General features: G+C 51.1%; 1 protein-coding gene across 1 annotated transcript in view; it reads right to left on the bottom strand.

The window, feature by feature from the left end:
* Positions 1-20,282, bottom strand: part of SEC11C (SEC11 homolog C, signal peptidase complex subunit) — a 30,957-nt gene that overhangs the window by 1,303 nt on the left and 9,372 nt on the right. The window contains exons 2-5 of the mRNA XM_083155274.1: positions 18,224-18,333; positions 13,331-13,480; positions 12,011-12,130; positions 5,516-5,573 (exon numbers count right to left, since the gene is read on the bottom strand). Coding sequence (XP_083011400.1) covers positions 5,516-5,573; positions 12,011-12,130; positions 13,331-13,480; positions 18,224-18,333 — 438 coding nt within the window. The remainder of the gene's footprint in view (positions 1-5,515; positions 5,574-12,010; positions 12,131-13,330; positions 13,481-18,223; positions 18,334-20,282) is intronic.

Here is a 20,282-nt window from a genome sequence, read left to right as displayed (position 1 = left end):
ACTGGAGGAGGGTGGGGGACAGTATGCAGCTCCCGGCAGTGGGTGAGCGTCTCCTCCCACTGGGAGGGAGTGAGCGTGCATGAGAGCAGGAGGCTGTATAATAGTGGTATGTGGGCAAGACATTGATAAACGTTGTGGCGCTGGTGCAGAGGGCAGTGGGGAAACCTGCAGTGCGGCAGCCAGGGCCGGATTTCCCACCTAGGGGCGGTACCTGCTTGTGGTGGTACAGGATCCCCCATTGTCACGGGGGTACGTGAAATGCGGGAGCGGGGGCCGCAGTGGTAAGCTGGGGGGTGGAATTGCCGGAAGGGGGTCTGCAAATTGCGGGAGGGGGGGTGGTGTGTGGGGATCCGCGGTTAGCGGGAGGGGGCGGGGGTCCGCAAATCGTGGGCGGGGGCGCGGGGGGGCTTGAATCGTGGGAAGGGGGGTCCGCAAATTGCGGGAGGGGGGTTGTCGGGGTTAGTGAATTGCGGGAGGGGGGGTTGCGGAGGTCCGTGAATTGTGGGAGGGGCGCGTGGGGTGCCGTGAGTCAAGGGGGGGTGGTGCGGGGGTCCGTGAATCACGGGAGGGGTCATGAATCGCAGGAGGCGGGGGTCGTGGGGGGGCTGCGAATCGCAGGAGGGGGGGTGTGGGGGGTTGCCGTGAATTGCATGAGGGGGGCGTGAATCAAGGGAGGGTGGGCGCAGGGGGGTGGTGCGGGGGTCCATGAATCGCGGGAGGGGGCATGAATCGCGGGAGGGGGGGTCATGGGGGGTTCCGAATCGCAGGAAAGGGGGTATGGGGGGTGCCGTGAATTGCGTGAGGGGGGCATGAATCGCGGGAGGGGGGGTCCCCGAATGTGTGAATTACGGGGCGGTCGCAAATCGCGAGAGGTGCCGAGGGGGCCCGCAAATCGCGGGAGGGGGGCGCTACGGGGGGTTTCGTGAATCGCGGGAGGGGGGGTCGTGAGGGGTTGCGAATCGCAGGAAGGGGGGTGTGGGGGGTGCCGTGAATTGCGTGAGGGGGGCATGAATCGCGGGAGGTGGGGTCCCCGAATGTGTGAATTACGGGGCGGTCGCAAATCGCGAGAGGTGCCGAGGGGGCCCGCAAATCGCGGGAGGGGGGCGCTACGGGGGGTTTCGTGAATCGCGGGAGGGGGGGTCGTGAGGGGTTGCGAATCGCAGGAAGGGGGGTGTGGGGGGTGCCGTGAATTGCGTGAGGGGGGCATGAATCGCGGGAGGTGGGGTCCCCGAATGTGTGAATTAGGGGGCGGTCGCAAATCGCGAGAAGTGCCGAGGGGGCCCGCAAATCGCGGGAGGGGGGCGCTACGGGGGGTTCCGTGAATCGCGGGAGGGGGCGGCGCGAATTGCGGGAGGGGGGTCGCAAATCACAGTAGGGTGGGGGGGTGCCGTGAATCGCGGGAGGGGGGGTCGCGGGGGGCCCGCGAATCGCGGGAGGGGAGGATGCAGGGGTCCTGCGAATCGCGGGAGGGGGCTCGCGGGAGGGAGGGGTCGCTGGGGTACCGCGATTTGCGGGAGGGTCGCGGGGTCCCGCGTTTCGCGGGAGGGGGTGGTCGCGGAGGTCCAGCGAATCGCGGGAGGGGGTGGTCGGGTCTGGGACGGATATTAGACAACACTTACATCGACAGCCATTACATCGACACCATTAGTTCGAAAGCTCAATAGGTCGACATGGTTTTAGGTCGACATACCATTAGGTCGACATGTCATTAGGTCGACAGCTCATTAGGTCGACAGCTCATTAGGTCGACATGTTTTTAGGTCGAAACTGCCATTAGGTCGACAGAGTCTATGTCGACAGTCAAAAGGTCGACATGGGTTTTTTCACTGTTTTTTGGCCGAAATGTCGACACAGTCGACATGGACACAGTTTGAAGTGTACCGCAGCCGCTCGCTATGCTTCGGGCACGGTGCCTCGCTGCGCTCGGCACACTATTTTTTTCTCCCACCACGCCCTAGTGGATAGTAGGGCATGAAATACCGCCTGTCGGCACATGTCGGCTCAATAAACAGTGAAAAAAACCATGTCGACCTTTTGACTGTCGACATAGACACTGTCGACCTAATGGCAGTGTCGACCTAAAAACATGTCGACCTAATGAGCTGTCGACCTAATGAGCTGGCAACCTAATGAGCTGGCGACATAATGACATGTCGACCTAATGGTATGTCGACCTAAAACCATGTCGACCTATTGAGGTGTCGAACTAATGGTGTTGATGTAATGGCTGTCGATGTAAGTGCTGTCTAACAATAGTCCGGATACCGGGGTGGTCGCGGGGGTCCCGCGAATCGCGGGAGGGGGGTCGCGGGGGTCCCGCGAATCGCGGGGGTCCCGCGAATCGCGGGAGGGGGGGTTCGCGGGGGTCCCGCGACTTGCGGGAGGGTGGAAAGCGGGGGTCCCGCGAATCGCGGGAGGGGGGGTGCGGGGTCCTGCGAATGGCGGGAGGGGGGGTCACGGGGGTTCCGCAAATCGCGGGAGGGGGGGGTCACGGGGGGTCCCGCCAATCGCGGGAGGGGGGGTCGCAGGGTTCCTGGCAGAGGGTAGGGATGTGCAGGAGTAATGGTGGATGGTGGCTGTGGAGTAATGGTGGATGGTGGGCGTGTACTGTAGCCCTGGCTGGGCGGGGGGAGGTGATGTCAAGGGGGTGGAACGTCAGACACATGAAAGTGAAACTGTTCTACACAGGAACGTTCTCCACAGGGGTTGAGTGACAGATCTGGCTAAATATATAAGAGATGTATATCAGCAGCCGCTGGAAGAAGGTATGGCAGCCTTCGAGAATGAACTATAAGTAACACGAATCCAGTAGCGCTTAGTATTACTTGCTTGAACAGCCTGATTCTAGATTCGATGCCCCATCATGCAAAGACGGCTCATCTCAGATATATAGAGGATTACAGCTGCAGAATAAGTTATTTTTACCCAGTAAATAATAAATAGGCCCCAAATTGTTTCAGAAACAGTCACAGCCGTTACCAGATGACGTCAGGTCCAAATGAGGTTAATCTAACATCACTATTGATCTGCTAGTGAAAGGACTGTGCCAATCATTAAGATCATGGGTGAGATTTTTTACTTTTTATTAAGTCAAAGCATCAAATCAACACAAAATACATTACTGTGCATTCAAGCATGTGAATCAAGTATCAAAAATTGAAATACATGAACATGGGTGAGACTTAATAGTATGAGAGATTCAGAAAGTGAGAGATTTGGGGTCGGAAAAATCGCATCGCATGCAACCAAATCGCATGCGATGCGATGAACGCGATTTTCCCATAGGATTCAATGTTCAATGCTCGCCACGCTATATAAAATCAACTCCATGCCCACTTGGATAGTGGGGGTATGAACAGGACCATTTAACATGGAATCCTATGGAAAATTGCGTCCATCGCATCGCATGCGATTTGGTTGCATGCGATGCGATTTTGCTGAAAATCGCGTCGCATTGCATATGATTGTATGCCTTAAGTCAGTGGTTCCCAAACTGTGTGCCTAGGCTCCCTGGGGTGCCTCGGGACACTTGCAGCGGAGCCTCGGGTTGGTCGTCCAGGATCAATTCAAATTATTTATGATCAATTATTTCTGGACAAAACCAGTGCTGGTGGCTGCCAATCATAAAATGTGTACAATCAGAACCAAATCCTGCCCTTTACCACATAACTGAACCTAAGAAGCACATATAAACACAATCTACTTCATTTTATATATATTTATTGGGGCCTAGGGGTGCCTTGGAAAAGTTCTGATACTCTAGGGTGCCGTTATTAGAAAAAGTTTGGGAACCCCTGCCTTAAGTTAAGGCATACAATCAAATAATCGGGTGCCCAGATATTACACAAGTGCCGAAATCTCCAGTTTCTTTTAAAAGCAGCAATCATTTACACTGCAAAATCTAACTGGTTTTGCAGTGTAAATGATCGCCGCTTTAAAAAAACTGGAGATTTCTTACCAAATCTCTCACTTTCTGAATCTCTCATCCTATTAAATCTCACCCCATATGTTAAACTTCTGTCTAGAATGCTGAGACCAGTAGCATACAGTACTTTTCCATGGATTTTGCAGGCAGCCAAACATTGCTAAACATGGAGGGCGAATCAATATGAGCGCTGTGTGAATGGGATTGTAAGGCTAAACATCCATTCACAGCCCAGCGGATATGTCCAAAACTCATCGGAAGGCTCAGATTGGCCCTGGACTTACTCAGCGGTGCGATGGAAACAGGCGTATCCGGCCTGGAGCTGACATCACACACCTTCCCTTATAAGGCTCAGGCACGCCCAGCGTTTCCCTTGACACTCCCACTATATGGCTGGTTACCACCCCCATGTGCCTACTTCCTGTTATTCACTTTGCAGACGGCAGAATAGAAAAGTAGCAGAACGTCATCGCAGGATGGGCTCTCGCATACGTACTGTGACCGATATACATGCATCTTCTATCGAATATCTCAGCCGTGCGATCAGGACTGAATTAACCCCATGAGGCATGCGTGGATCAGTCAGAAGTGTCCAGTGCTTCTGCGTATACGTGTAAAAAAACATGCGTGACCTCCCCATTAGGCCCCACCCACCTCTGGAGCATGAGAAAAAAAAATACAGGGGAAACCATGGGTATGGGTCATTGGGTCGACCAAATAAAGGTCGACATACACTGGCTCAACACATAAAAAAGGTCAACATGCCTAAGGTAGGCAGGCTCAAAAGGTCGACACAAGCATTAGGTCGACATTGGGAAGGTCGAAAGTCAAAAGGTCGACATGGGTTTTTCACTGATTTTTTTTTTGTCCCGAGTCGACATGGACACCAAAAAAGTGCACCGTTGCGCTTGCCGCACTACGCTCGGCACACTATTATATTCTGCCTTCACGCCCCAGTGGGTGGTAGGGCATTAAATACGCCCATCGACACATGTCGGCAAAAAAAAAAAAAACTGAAATATCCATGTCGACATTTTGTCTGTTGACATTCCCAATGATGACCTTTTCACCCTGTCCATTTGTAGTCTGCCGACCCAATGTATGTTAACCTTAATGGTGTCGACCTAACAACCATATACCAATGCCGCAGCCGGTGAGCATGATAATACCGGTCCCGGTGGCTGTAGCATTTGTATTTGCGCAGCACGTGTTGATCAGGACGCTCAGTCTATCCGAGTCACCTGGGACCTGGCACGTAGAGAGGGGCCACTATGAAGGCTGTAACTAATCTACCCACTGCGTGTTAGAGGGTGCCCTCTGTGAAAACACTGGGACCGCCACAAGCCAATAGTGGTGATGAGAGAGAGTCGTGTCCTATTACCCGGAGATCTACAGAGATGAATCTACTCCACTCACTGCGGGCAGGTTAGTACCATACTCCCATTTCTGTCCTACTCATGATGGCTGCGGTCTCCAGGAACATGGCTCTCTCCGGGCAGCCATTCTTATATGCAGTGGGCAGGTTGGACAGACAGGTTTTGGCCCAAGCTGGAATTGTATTATAAGAAAAGTGTGTGCCATTTTTCCTACCTTAAATTTGGGGTAATCGTTCATCACTATAGTCACCATTCCAACGTATGGTAAGAACCTAAAAGTAAAACAAAAAGTTGAAGATCAGAATCATATTGTACTATACAAAGCGCCACCCGTATGTTGGTCAAACACCCAAAAATCAGTCACCATTGAGACAAAAGAACGACAGGGATATAGCTACTGCAGCCTGATTTATGAGTATTTTGGGAGGTATTCAATTTTTTCCCCACCTCCTCACACCCATGCATGCTCCCATGCTATTCAATTGTTTCTGCCAATGGGTGACCTGAAATAACTGAAAAGTGACCCGTTTGAGCGCTTGAACAAGACTTTTCACCTTGCGCCCATTACCTTAGTCCCATTTAGCCGCTTAACATGGCTACTCCCCCAAACTAGAGCGCTAGAAGAGAACCGAATGTCGGCCCACGATCTCCAATCACTTTAGACGGGAGATAAACAATCGAATACCCGCCATCATGGTGTTTTAGGAAGTATGACCAATTAATTTATTAACATTTTAACACAAAGAACCACGTGAAGAGAAAGTGCCTGTTTCTGACTTAATTTGCAGATTTCAAGATTACTGGGTGAATTAAACTTCAACGGATATGTACGGACGAATCTGCCCCACACCCGGGCATTTTACAGCAATTGGGATCTTACACAAAAGCGTTCACTACTCCACAAGGTAGCGGGCGTTTAAGGCAAAACGAGGTATGAAACGTGCCTGACAATTGAATTGCAACAGTAATTTGCCCATAAGTGAATCCCCCCCATATATCTTCAGCTGTACACGCTAATATACTCATTTTGGTTCATATAGAATATGTATGTGCCATACACAATGTCATTTGTAAAACAGTAAGATAACACCCTTCACTTTTTCACCATCAAAAGCCAAATAATACCCCTTTTACACTGCTTAGCCAGGTCGCACCCTGGATTTTGTATCCGGCTCCCACCCAGGTGCGAACTGGCTAGAGAGAAGTACCTCCAGTGACCTCTCAACGGACAAAATTACTCCTTTGTGTGCTAAAAAGACGTCCTAACAGAAAGTGAAAGCAATTTTTACAGGGACACAGATTTGTTTCAAACTTACTGGATATGGAGAGAGGGAGCTGTGAGAACAGAGATAGGAGGTAGGAGCAGATAGGGACTGGGTGGGGTGGAGAGTTTGTGGGCTAAAGACTGTCACAGCTCAAAGTGAAAGTACATTGCAGAAGCTGTCATTTTTTTTATGGGATTTTATCTAGATATATATTAGCAGAAGAACCTCCTACATGGTGCTGATCAGAATCTCTCTCATGTTGATGCAGCATCTGCTTGTAGGTATGTCTACTGCCTGGCAATGCCCTTAAGGTGCCTACACTACTGCAATGTATCGCAGCAGCAGTGTATGGCCAACTCCCCCCCCTCCACAGTACAAGATCAGAAGCAGTATAAACGGAGCAAGAAATAAATGGTGTACAGTACAGAGTATTTCAGGAGATGGATACGATTTATAAACACCGCTGTGCCAGTGGTCATACTCGTACCAATAAGCAGAAGGGTGGAAGAACCCAAAGGTTTGGCCGTGGGTTTGACGTTAACGGTATAGGTGAGGGAAGAGGGTCCTGCTCGTTAGAGCTTACAGTGTGGTTTTCTCACCATCCAGCGCTGCCCTACCCAAAATCTGAATTGGACACGTTCTTCTGTCAGAAATACTACAGATGGCCATACACTAGGTGGATATATATTTGTGATTTGGTAACTTTTTGTGCGATTGCGGCAATCAATCGCATTAAAAGCGCACAAATCGCATGAATTTGACAGCAGGTCCGATGCGATGCGAGGTCCTGTGCACATCGCATTGGAGACTGCAAGTCACATTGGCTACAGGAGAGATCTGTCGGATTACAGCCAATCCAGGCAGGCAGGCTGGGATCCAACGCAATCTATCGTATCCAAAAGGACTGCATATGACATATCGCATGCAGTCCTGCCATCCTGGAGGTTGATGGGGGCTCAAAGGGGGGGGATCATGGGTGACTTCACCACTTAGAGAAGTCACCCTAGTGTATGGGGACTTAGGGCAGATATTTCAAATGCTCTATTGGGTTAGTATGTCTCTGCCCACTTCAAAGGCAGCCTACCTGCTCTGCCAACCAAAATCTCACAATGTGAACAAGTATAATGTGGCAATACCAGTAATTCTCCCTCATTAACAACAAGCATTAATGCAGGAAAGGTAATATCAGTGTAACAAGGCTCCTGCATCCACACACGGGCAAAACAGCAAAGCCAATTACAGAGATTTGTCTATCTTTAGATAGTATTGCTGCGTAGCTTCGGGGTTACATGTAAATAGTTTTAGAAGGTTCCTTGGGGAAAGCAGAGAGCGCCTGCTGTGTTTTCTTGAAGGCCCTTTGTAATGTTTGGTAAGTAGTTCACTCTGGATTCTCCGTAAGCGAAAATGTCTTTGCAAAGCTCTGAAGTTGTTTGCTGAGCCGTGATTTATACAGTCATTTGGTGCAAGGCTGCCGTTTCATTGCCGGCTCTGTCAGCGGAATGTACTTTGCAGAATCTTCCATTTCCACAAGGACTAGATAACAAATAACGGAGCGCTTGTTTAAGCCAGTCTGAGTCTAGCGGTGCTGCTGGGAGTACAGAGCAGCGCGGATCGGCCATCGTAAGAGTGGATGTTTATGGAATATAAAAAGTACATTCCCAGTGACTTGTAGTTTTAATGAACATGTATGCAGGATCACCACCGATAATGTGGCAGCCACAGTTCTGACACTTGTGCCGGATTATCCGTTTTGTTGGGTTATCAGTGGCATCTAGAGTCAGCGCGGCCCCCCACATCCCAAAAACCTTTACCCCACGCAGCGTGACTCCCTCCCGCTGCATGTCTCACCATCGCGCTCATCCCCCGCCCACCAGTCATCTCTCCCTCCTGTAGAGTGAACCCCACCAAAACATGACTCCCCGCCCACCCCCACTCGCTACTTCGATAAACCCTCCCATCCCAAAATCGGTGGTGAACCGGTATAACACTTGTATAAAGCCTGTCCCAACCTGCATGAGCTGTGAAACCAAGGGCACATCCGCCTAATAGCTCCCAAAGAGACAATGATGGCCAACTAAGACGCAGGGAACAAGGTAAGTATGGTAGCCGAAGACGAAGGGGGAGGAGCAAAAGATAGAGTGAGCAGTGCAGGGCCGGATTAAGGGTCACACGGGCCTACAGAAGAAAATGTTCAAGCGCCTACTGCGAGAACCAGAGGTCATATGACTAGTGCTGTGCTAGTGAGATTAATGCTGAGTAGGCGTGGTCAGTGATATGTAGGTGTGGCCAGAGCCATGTGCACTGTACACCCCCTACATTATCAGCTCCAATGTGGTTAACCATCATAGGTTGTCATGAGAACGCAATGTGGCGAAACGCGTTTAAATATTATGCGTGTGACATCCAATGCGGGAGGACAGGTTGTTCGCACAAAGGAGGAGCGTGCAGTCTAAGACGGGCATGGCTGTATGGATAGGGGCATAGCTGTGTGGTAAGGGGCGTAACCTGACAGCCCAAACTCCCGCCTTCGCCAGTCCTGGTGTCGGGCAGATGCCCCCAGAGGCCCCTTTGTGTGCAGTGCTAGCTCCAACACCGTGACACGAACCGGTACTGGACGCAAAGTTAAAGTGCAGCACCCGGCAATTTGTTGTCACCCCTTGGCAGGTGACACCCAGGTGCGGCTCCACCCCCCTGCACCCCCCCCCCCCCCCCCCTTAGTGATGCCACTGAAAGACTGTGAATGAGGCCGGTTTTTAAATATTTGATTTTCATTTAAAACGGTTTCATTCAAAATCTCTGTTGTGTTACGAACATGCGATACTGTGTTGTTTCTTCATTTATCATATGGATATTGAAGGTGGGCCTATTGACAACAAACTGGAAGCAAATTCTTAGCGGGTAAATGGGTCTTTAGAAAAGCACTGAGTACCCACTTGAAGAGGAAAGAATTTAGTAGCTGTGTAAATGAAGCTCCGCAATTGTTCTGCTAGCGGCGGGATGAGCTGAAGGAGCCACTAAGGCTGAAAATGTGTTTTGTTGTAGTTCTGCTCAGAAGGATTTCTCTGCTTACATAACGCTGGCACGCAAGGCTGAGGAACATAAGAATACAATTTCCTTTATGGATGGCTCAATGAATGTTGGAAGGGCTGCAAAGATCTTTATATCTGTGAGGATGTGCTGGGGCGTACAGAGCAAAAAAGAGGTTTAATGAAGAATATCAACTGCATAACAGCTTTATACAGTCAAATAATACCGGCTATGTAGTTACAGGCTCTTAAAGTGGAACCAACAGTTAAAAATGACACCAATCACTGTTACTAGGACATGCAAGCGGAGGGGTGGCTGGGCGAGGGGGGGGGGGGGTTGAGAGAGGCTGTGATCAAGCAGGTAGGGGTGGTCATAAGAGGGTAGGGTGGACATGTAAAAGATGACATCATTAGAGCTGGTCACGTTGGTACGTCGCTGAGGCTTTCGCTCAGTAAGGGGAGGGAAGGGGGCGCGTAGGAAACAGGAAAATGCCCAGCGTTTTATTGGCGCCCCCCATAAAAACACTGGCCATTCCCCTGCACACGTGTCGATGCCTGCTTGAGCAAATCCAGCTAGAAGAAGCAAAAACCATGTTGTGCTATAGGGATAGGGTAGGTTATGCGTTGGAAGGGAGGTGCGTTGTGTGGAACTGAAACGCCATATGCTAAAATAAAGTTGTAGTTTTGCAGAGTGGAACACAGCTTGGTTCCCAAATGCTTCCGCTTCGGATGAATGGGGAAAAAAAGATCTCAGAGACTGCACTGTCGATACAACGCGTTTCACAGCTGTCAGTTCTATTAGACAGCAATTCTGTTGCCTCCTTCGGTCATTACCTACGTGAGTACACCGCGTCACAGCCCAGTTACGCCAACTGCAGCACAATGAGACGGAATGCTCTGCATCCTCCGGAGATGGGTGTTTGCTCCATCTGACTTCGGCTTCATCGTATGCTACATGTTAGAGCAGGCAAATCCAAGGGACATTTTTCACCCCACGCATCACGATTCTAACAGGGGCAAATATGAACCCTATAGCTGCATCCACTGCGCTCTGTTTGAATGGGGCCCAGGGTATTGCTGCTGTGCAACCTCCGAACCCAGAAGCAGCAGGGAAGGAATGAAAGAACTGAATAGGCGGGACAGGAATAAAACGTACATTCAGTATGATCAGGAAATATGGGGGGGGGGGGCACCTTGGATGCACATTATTGTACCAAACAGAACGAGAAGTTCTACCATGCTGAGACTTGTAGTTCCACATAGAAAGAAATAGCAAACGCAGGTGCACACTAGGCGCCTGATTCAGGTTGGCTCGCTCTTTCTCGAATTTTGACCAATGTTGCGGGTCTGCGCATGCGTATCAGCAAAAATACACATGCGCTGGCCAGCTGCGCGAACGCCTTCAGCAAGTATCACCCTCGCCGAGCCGTCTGCACAGATGGGGGAGGTCAGAGGGCGGATAGTGGGCGGTCGCATGGGAACGCCCACAAAAACGCTGGGCGTCCCCATGCAACCGCAGGTGGATTGAAGTCTGCAGGGCGCAAGCAACTAACGTCACATGGGGTCAAACCCGCATTCGCCCATGTCCGAGGCAAATAAAAAAAAGACAGCCCAGACAGACCAACAAATGATTCTTCGCCCGTACAGCCGCATGCACATACATTCGCTGCCGGGGGGGACATTCGCATGGCTACGTTTACGCTGCTTAGCCAGCCGACCTGAATCCCCGCCCTAAGTACTAATAATGCCTAATCAGAATAATTATATCAAACTCTGCAATAGAACAGAGTAAAATAAAGATGCGAAGCATAAGTTTGGCCAAAAAACCCGACCCATCAATGGCGGCCAGGACTCCCAATGCCTGGGGGTAGGGCTTAACTGTATAATGCGTTATGCTGATTCCCGGGAGCAGCAGGGTGGCCGGGAATCAGCACTGATCCCGGGGAACCTCGCTGGGGATTACGGCTGTTGATCTGTGAGCAATAACTTCTCAAAAATCGTCTAGTTTGTATGAGGCTGGACATTCCTGAAGGTCCAAGCCCAGAGGACGGGACCCCCAGACCAGCACAAGCCAAATGCCCCAAGACATCGCATTATGCCAAGCACCTCAATGTTACTCTATGTCATGTGATGCCAACCGCCCGCCCTGTGCAGGCTTCGCCACGCCTTTGTGGGCACTCCTGGGCGGGACCATGCACCAGCACCCTGTCCATCCACTACTTGCCCTACCGTGTGCGAACACTGCGGCGACTGGGATAGTTCGCACATCAGGTCTTCACGTGTGTATATTTGCCGGTATGCAGGCGCAGACCTCAAACATCGGTCTTCGCAGGGGACGGAGCCAATGTGAATCAGGCCATAAGAGTGTGCGATCTACATGACGTTGTTACCAGATACACATGCCAGCCCCCAGCTCACCCTCTCGCTCTGCCAACCACATCCTTCTTTTCCAGCCAGTTCTGTCCTTCCTTATAGAGACCTCGGTCGTCAACCTCATTGTTATCGCCCTTAGTCAGGAACTTGATATCTCCGTTCTCTCTGAAAAGGAAACATGAAGAATAAGAACTGGCGATACATGGAACTGACAGTTCTGCTGGGAACTACGTCTGGATCCGGTTCATAGGTCAACTATCCATAGGCCTAAAACACATTTAAACTTTACATCTGCCTTCCTAGGATGCCATTTAAGTTACTCAAAGGCCCTTATTCCGGTTTATACGCCCCTCGGAATACACAACCCCCCATTGAGCGAATCCCCGCACTACTACTCAAATGCGGATGCACGGAGCAAAAATCGATGGTCGCTCACTATCGAATAATTTTTCCTCTCTTCGTAAATAACAGTAAGTCTATAGTAACTTTTATCCTGGACTGTGGTGGCCGAAATGGGGGCAGGCGCTGAGGTCATGTGACACCAGCCGCCTACCCCAAGCAGGCATGGACACGCCTGCGTTTGCAGGTGTCCGACCAGTGTTACCAATAGGTGTGCCCACCGGTTTTGTGGGTGCACCCAGGCGACCTCCCCCTGTCTGCCCATTGAGCGAATGCACCGGTAAGTGTGAAATTCGCCAAAGCTGTTCACTCCAGGGGTTTGCATATTCGCATGCCCTAACTCCCACCACTGGCCGGGGGAGTGAATTCAGACCACATCGCACATGTCTGAATCGCCCCCCTAATGCAGCAGGCCTGTGGTCTTATCCTAGGCCAGGCATAGGCAACCTGTGGATCTCCAGCTGTTGTGAAACTACAAGTCCCAGCACCCCTTGCTACAGTTTTGCGAGTAGGGTGTGCTAAAACTGTGGCAAGGCATGCTGGGACTTGTAGTTTCACAACAGCTTGTCTAAGCCAACGACATAGGTGAGTGCGGGAGCCAAGACCGGGGGTTCCACAGCAGAACTTCCCCATCCATTTGGAACATAGACTACACACCTGGGAGGCCCAGGTGAGTAGTCCGCGTCCCAGAGTGGGGGTGGAGGTGGTTATCCGTGACCTGGTGGAGGGGGAAGCCCCATCTTGGCTCCATGCCTATGGTCAACAAATAAAATCACGTTTCGCAGGCAATAGAATCCCCTCAGAGCAGAGTTCCTCTTTCATGAACCTCAGGGACACCTACGGCATTTGGAGGAGATTGATAATTGCTAGTTATGTAATCACTAATGACTCATCCTAACTAGAACATTTGGGAAATGATCCTGGCAGAGCGGCAGTAATACAGGAATAAACCGCATTATACTTTACTTTTCGTGAACTTTGATGACTCTGTGAACTATCGGGATATCTCGGCCTTCAACCTTAAACACCACGATCTCTCCGGCTCGGATGGGGTCTTCCTGGAAGTTAGTCAGGAACAGCAGGTCTCCCCGATGAAAGGCCGGCTCCATACTGCCACTGTGTGAGGTCACAATACAGACAGGGGTTAGCAATCGTGAGCTTGGATCTCGCTCACATTTAGTTTAGGCTAGTTTAGGCTGTCGAAATAAAAAAAAGTTTGAAATTATTTTTGTCTGGTGTCAATGTCGACACCCGAGTATGTGTACCCCCAAATTAGTGTACCGCTTCGCTCTACATGCTCTGCGGCAGTTTGCTCCTCAAACTGTACCGTTCCCAGTCGGAGTTCAGTGGAAGGTGAGGTATTAAAAAGTTTTTGTTTTTTTAAATCCATAAAAACTTATGTCGACCTACTGCTGTCAACATAGACATTATCTGTGGAAACAACAGGTAAACAGTTCTAGTGTTGTTGCTGAGCTTCCAATTAAGGGGGTATTTATTTCCGGCCCTGCCTATTCAATGCTGCCGTTACCGGCAGTTTCAGACAAAATAGTACGGGGCAGTACATATGGTGTAATGGTTAGCATGGTGTAATGGTTAGCACTGAGCACTCACAACGCTGAGGTCATGGGTTCTATTTCCACCATAGCTCTAACTGTGTGGAGTTTGTATATTCTCCCCGTGCTTGCGTGTGTTTCCCCCGGGTACTCCGGTTTCCTCCCACAATCCAAAAATATGCCGGTAGGTTTATTGGCTCCCAACAAATTAACCCTAGAATGTCTGTGTGTGCGTGTGTATATGTGGTAGGGAATATAGATTGTAAGCTCCACTGGGGCAGGGACTGATGTGACTGTTCAAATATTCTCTGTAAAGCGCTGCGGAATATGTGTGCGCTATATAAGAAACGGTTAATAAATAATAAATAAAAACAGCAGAATTTAAAACTAGTCGGATCTGTATTTATCGGAAATGGTCACGGATTGCCATTTTTCGACAATCCGCTGCCTTTTCCGCCAAACTTTCCGATGCTCGACAGCCAGAACATTGAATTTCGGCTGTCGAGTTGCAGTCGAGCAGGCAGAAAACGGCCTGGTATTCTGACTGTTGTGACGCTCCGACAGTTGGAATCCTAAATTGAATACCCTCCAAAGAGCTTACTTTATGCTAACTGTAGCATCACCGCTCATTATATCTATAGACGCCCGATACAGCTGTATACAGTACTGCAGGAGTCACTAGGCAACCATAATACTTTTGTACCATGTGACTGTCTAAAAAAGATGCTGACATAAGGGCTGATGTATCAAGCAGTGAAAGCCAGAAAGAAATAGACCAGTGGAGATGTCGTCTTTAACAACCAATTAGCCTCCACCGATCACTTTATAGGGCGAATTTGATAAATGCTTCCTGAAAGCCGATTGGCTGCTATGGACAACTTCACACTCTTCACTTACTGACCCATCAACCCCTGAATATAACGTCGGCCGTTCAGGATTCTGCATGTGCAATCAGTAGCGCCTGTGGGTATAGGCTTCCCATACTATGGGGGCTATGTATGAACACTTGCAGTTAAAATTCCAAGTCATCAGCTCCTAGCTGCCAGGTTACAGGCAGTGTTTGGAAACTGCCAGTTAGAGGCTGATTGGGTATAAGACCCCTATCCTAGTGTTCATTCTAGCACCCACCACCTTTGAAAACCCATGCAGTTCATCTTCCCTGCCTGGGGTGTCGCTGTCTGGCATAGTGCTTCCAGGACAGTGTGGTCTGTATATCAGCACTGATATGCAAACCAGACCTGTGCTAGAAACACCACAGCAGACAGTGACACCCCAGGCAGGGAAGAGGAACTGCATGGGTTTTTAAAGATGGCGGGTGCTAGAATGATCGTTATATCCATATAAAAAGGGTCACGTGGTTGGCTGCCTGCACCTGGATTTAATCAGCTAGAGAACCTGGCTGCACCCGGGTACCCCCCGCCGAGGTGCGACACCAAAAAGATGTCTCCTGCTCAGTGACCGGAGCCCGGTGCTGTGCTGAAACATTCCGTGCAGCTCCCAGCTCCCGTCACAGTGTAGGAGCCGGTGCTGTGCTGAAACGTTACGTGCAGCTCCCAGCTCCCGTCACAGTGTAGGAGCCGGTGCTGTGCTGAAACGGTACGTGCAGCTCCCAGCTCCCGTCACCATGTAGGAGCCGATGCTGTGCTGAAACGTTCCGTGCAGCTCCCAGCACCCGTCACAGTGTAGGAGCCGATGCTGTGCTGAAACGTTACGTGCAGCTCCCGTCACAGTGTAGAAGCCAATGCTGTGCTGAAACGTTCAGTGCAGCTCCCAGCTCCCGTCACAGTGTAGGAGCCGATGCTGTGCTGAAACGTTCCGTGCAGCTCCCAGCACCCGTCACAGTGTAGGAGCCGATGCTGTGCTGAAACGGTACGTGCAGCTCCCAGCTCCCGTCACCATGTAGGAGCCGATGCTGTGCTGAAATGTTCCGTGCAGCTCCCAGCTCCCGTCACCGTGTAGGAGCCGGTGCTGTGCTGAAACGTTACGTGCAGCTCCCGTCACAGTGTAGGAGCCAATGCTGTGCTGAAACGTTCAGTGCAGCTCCCAGCTCCCTTCACAGTGTAGGAGCCGATGCTGTGCTGAAACGTTACGTGCAGCTCCCAGCACCCGTCACAGTATAGGAGCCAATGCTGTGCTGAAACGGTACGTGCAGCTCCCAGCTCCCGTCACCGTGTAGGAGCCGATGCTGTGCTGAAACGTTCCGTGCAGCTCCCAGCTCCCGTCACAGTGTAGGAGCCAATGCTGTGCTGAAACGTTCCGTGCAGCTCCCAGCTCCCGTCACAGTGTAGGAGCCAATGCTGTGCTGAAACGTTCCGTGCAGCTCCCAGCTCCCGTCACAGTGTAGGAGCCAATGCTGTGCTGAAACGTTCAGTGCAGCTCCCAGCACCCGTCACAGTATAGGAGCCAATGCTGTGCTGAAACGGTACGTGCAGCTCCCAGCTCCCGTCACCGTGTAGGAGCCGATGCTGTGCTGAAACGTTCCGTGCAGCTCCCAGCTCCCGTCACAGTGTAGGAGCCAATGCTGTGCTGAAACGTTCCGTGCAGCTCCCAGCTCCCGTCACAGTGTAGGAGCCGATGCTGTGCTGAAACGTTACGTGCAGCTCCCAGCACCCGTCACAGTATAGGAGCCAATGCTGTGCTGAAACGGTACGTGCAGCTCCCAGCTCCCGTCACCGTGTAGGAGCCGATGCTGTGCTGAAACGTTACGTGCAGCACCCGTCACAGTATAGGAGCCAATGCTGTGCTGAAACGGTACGTGCAGCTCCCGTCACAGTGTAGGAGCCAATGCTGTGCTGAAACGTTCCGTGCAGCTCCCAGCTCCCTTCACAGTGTAGGAGCCGATGCTGTGCTGAAACGTTACGTGCAGGACCCAGCACCCGTCACAGTATAGGAGCCAATGCTGTGCTGAAACGGTACGTGCAGCTCCCAACTCCCGTCACCGTGTAGGAGCCGGTGCTGTGCTGAAACGTTACGTGCAGCTCCCGTCACAGTGTAGGAGCCAATGCTGTGCTGAAACGTTCAGTGCAGCTCCCAGCTCCCTTCACAGTGTAGGAGCCGATGCTGTGCTGAAACGTTACGTGCAGCTCCCAGCACCCGTCACAGTATAGGAGCCAATGCTGTGCTGAAACGGTACGTGCAGCTCCCAGCTCCCGTCACCGTGTAGGAGCCGATGCTGTGCTGAAACGTTCCGTGCAGCTCCCAGCTCCCGTCACAGTGTAGGAGCCAATGCTGTGCTGAAACGTTCAGTGCAGCTCCCAGCTCCCTTCACAGTGTAGGAGCCGATGCTGTGCTGAAACGTTACGTGCAGCTCCCAGCACCCGTCACAGTATAGGAGCCAATGCTGTGCTGAAACGGTACGTGCAGCTCCCAGCTCCCGTCACCGTGTAGGAGCCGATGCTGTGCTGAAACGTTACGTGCAGCTCCCAGCACCCGTCACAGTATAGGAGCCAATGCTGTGCTGAAACGGTACGTGCAGCTCCCGTCACAGTGTAGGAGCCAATGCTGTGCTGAAACGTTCCGTGCAGCTCCCAGCTCCCGTCACCGTGTAGGAGCCAATGCTGTGCTGAAACGTTCAGTGCAGCTCCCAGCTCCCTTCACAGTGTAGGAGCCGATGCTGTGCTGAAACGTTACGTGCAGGACCCAGCACCCGTCACAGTATAGGAGCCAATGCTGTGCTGAAACGGTACGTGCAGCTCCCAGCTCCCGTCACCGTGTAGGAGCCGATGCTGTGCTGAAACGTTCCGTGCAGCTCCCAGCTCCCGTCACAGTGTAGAAGCCAATGCTGTGCTGAAACGTTCAGTGCAGCTCCCAGCTCCCTTCACAGTGTAGGAGCCGATGCTGTGCTGAAACGTTACGTGCAGCTCCCAGCACCCATCACAATATAGGAGCCAATGCTGTGCTGAAACGGTACGTGCAGCTCCCAGCTCCCGTCACCGTGTAGGAGCCGATGCTGTGCTGAAACGTTATGTGCAGCTCCCAGCACCCGTCACAGTATAGGAGCCAATGCTGTGCTGAAACGGTACGTGCAGCTCCCGTCACAGTGTAGGAGCCAATGCTGTGCTGAAACGTTCCGTGCAGCTCCCAGCTCCCGTCACAGTGGAGGAGCCGGTGCTGTGCTGAAACGTTACGTGCAGCTTCCAGCTCCCGTCACAGTGTAGGAGCCAATGTTGTGCTGAAACGTTACGTGCAGCTCCCGTCACAGTATAGGAGCCGGTACTGCAGCCTACACCATAACTGGGGGGGGGGGGGGGGGGACCGCTGGAGTGACAAAAGACAATGAAATGAACCAGTAAGAAAAGTTGTTCACCTTAATACGACCACAATGGGACTCTCGCTCCCGGTAACCACGATCAAGCCTTTCCATATCATAAGGGCAGAGGATACTATCATAGCAAAATTCAGCACTTGATAGTACAACTGTAGAGACACAAAGAGAGGAAAATAACAGGATTACTATGTGATAAAGATGCCTGGAGCCAGAGACTGTTATTGCCCAACCTTCCCCAGGAAACAGAACAGTAACGCTGACAGCTGCTGCTGTGGATGCACCGAGACTCCTGCCAGTGATCACCCATCCTCTAATCACTGCATTGCAGCCTGAACAGTTGGACGGTCTCATACTGAACCCTGGGGAATGAAACGGGTGAGATACAATGGGCCGTGTGTCAGTCACAGCTAGAACACAGGATTGCAGCTAGCCATCATGGAGAGAACAGACCAGTGCCAAAGAGCTACCCAGGAAACGGACGTCATGCCAGCCCATCTGCGGCACAGCCTGTGCTACACATCCTTGGCCTCCTCCTTGTGCCATCATATACAGTAATCTAACCTACGTACCCAGTACCCGATTACACTCATCCCAGGTACAACACCACGTTTATCATTTGGATTATAACCGTCTTACAAACGACTTTAACTACTTGTTAATATAGATTTGAGTATAGAGGAACATTAAAATGGGTTCAAATAACAAAGCACAAGGGAAACTGATAGTCCATATGTTGACACCACAATGCCGACGCGGTTGTAATACTACATAAAGCGTTGTAACCGAGTCGGCATAATAACATTAAACATTCTGCTCTAGCATGAGGTTTATAAGTTGTAATGCCAGCCCTGTTAAAATGCTTTAAGTCCCACTTCAACGGCGTCGGCATACTGGCGCTGGTGTCAGTGTCGACATACAGATTTTTGAAAAACTGTTGGTACACCAGTAACATGTCGCTGTATCCCATAGCAACCAGCCCGTCATATGCTATTGTCCAAATGTGCTTTAGAACAAGAAGGCAAAGTTATAAGCTATGGAATATGTTTAGTAAATAGGTCTTTCTAAACCAATTGTAAGGACTGGGTGTGACTTGTACTATGGATAACTATATCGACAAACCGTCCCTGGCTGTCTAGTGGTGTGTTATCTGCTTCTGCTAAGGTAGAGAGGGTTGGAAGGTTGACACAAGCATTAGGTTGACAATGGCTAGGTCGACATGAGTTTTTTCACGGTTTTCCCTGAATGTCGACACCGTCCGTGCGTGCCATGCTTTGGGCACAATATTCTATTATCCCTCCATGCCCTATTAGATGGTAGGACATGAAATACTGCCTGTCGGCAATTGTCGGCTCAAAAAAGTGAAAACTCATGTCGACCATTTGACTCTCGACCTAGCCATTGTTGACCTAATGCTTGTGTCAACCTTCCAACCCAGGAAAGAGGAACTGCAGACCAGAGCATGCTAGAAGAACCAGAGCAGAGAGTGACACCCCAGGCAGAAAAGAGGAACTACAGACCAGAGTGTACTAGAAGCACCAGAGCAGAGAGTGACACCCCAGGCAGAAAAGAGGAACTGCAGACCAGAGTGTACTAGAAGCACCAGAGCAGAGAGTGACACCCCAGGCAGAAAAGAGGAACTACAGACCAGAGCGTACTAGAAGCACCAGAGCAGAGAGTGACACCCCAGGCAGAAAAGAGGAACTACAGACCAGAGCGTGCTAGAAGCACCAGAGCAGAGAGTGACACCCCAGGCAGAAAAGAGGAACTACAGACCAGAGCGTGCTAGAAGCACCAGAGCAGAGAGTGACACCCCAGGCAGAAAAGAGGAACTACAGACCAGAGCGTGCTAGAAGCACCAGAGCAGAGAGTGACACCCCAGGCAGAAAAGAGGAACTACAGACCAGAGTGTGCTAGAAGCACCAGAGCAGAGAGTGACACCCCAGGCAGAAAAGAGGAACTACAGACCAGAGCGTGCTAGAAGCACCAGAGCAGAGAGTGACACCCCAGGCAGAAAAGAGAAACTGGGGTACTTATGTAGTAACTGGGCTGCCGATTTCTAAATCGGGTCGGATCGGGAGATCGCATCGCATCGCATGCG

The sequence above is a fragment of the Crinia signifera genome, chromosome 1, assembly GCF_055691185.1.
Source record: "Crinia signifera chromosome 1, ASM5569118v1, whole genome shotgun sequence".
NCBI lineage: Eukaryota > Metazoa > Chordata > Amphibia > Anura > Myobatrachidae > Crinia > Crinia signifera.
This window is presented reverse-complemented; position numbering and strand designations above follow the sequence as displayed.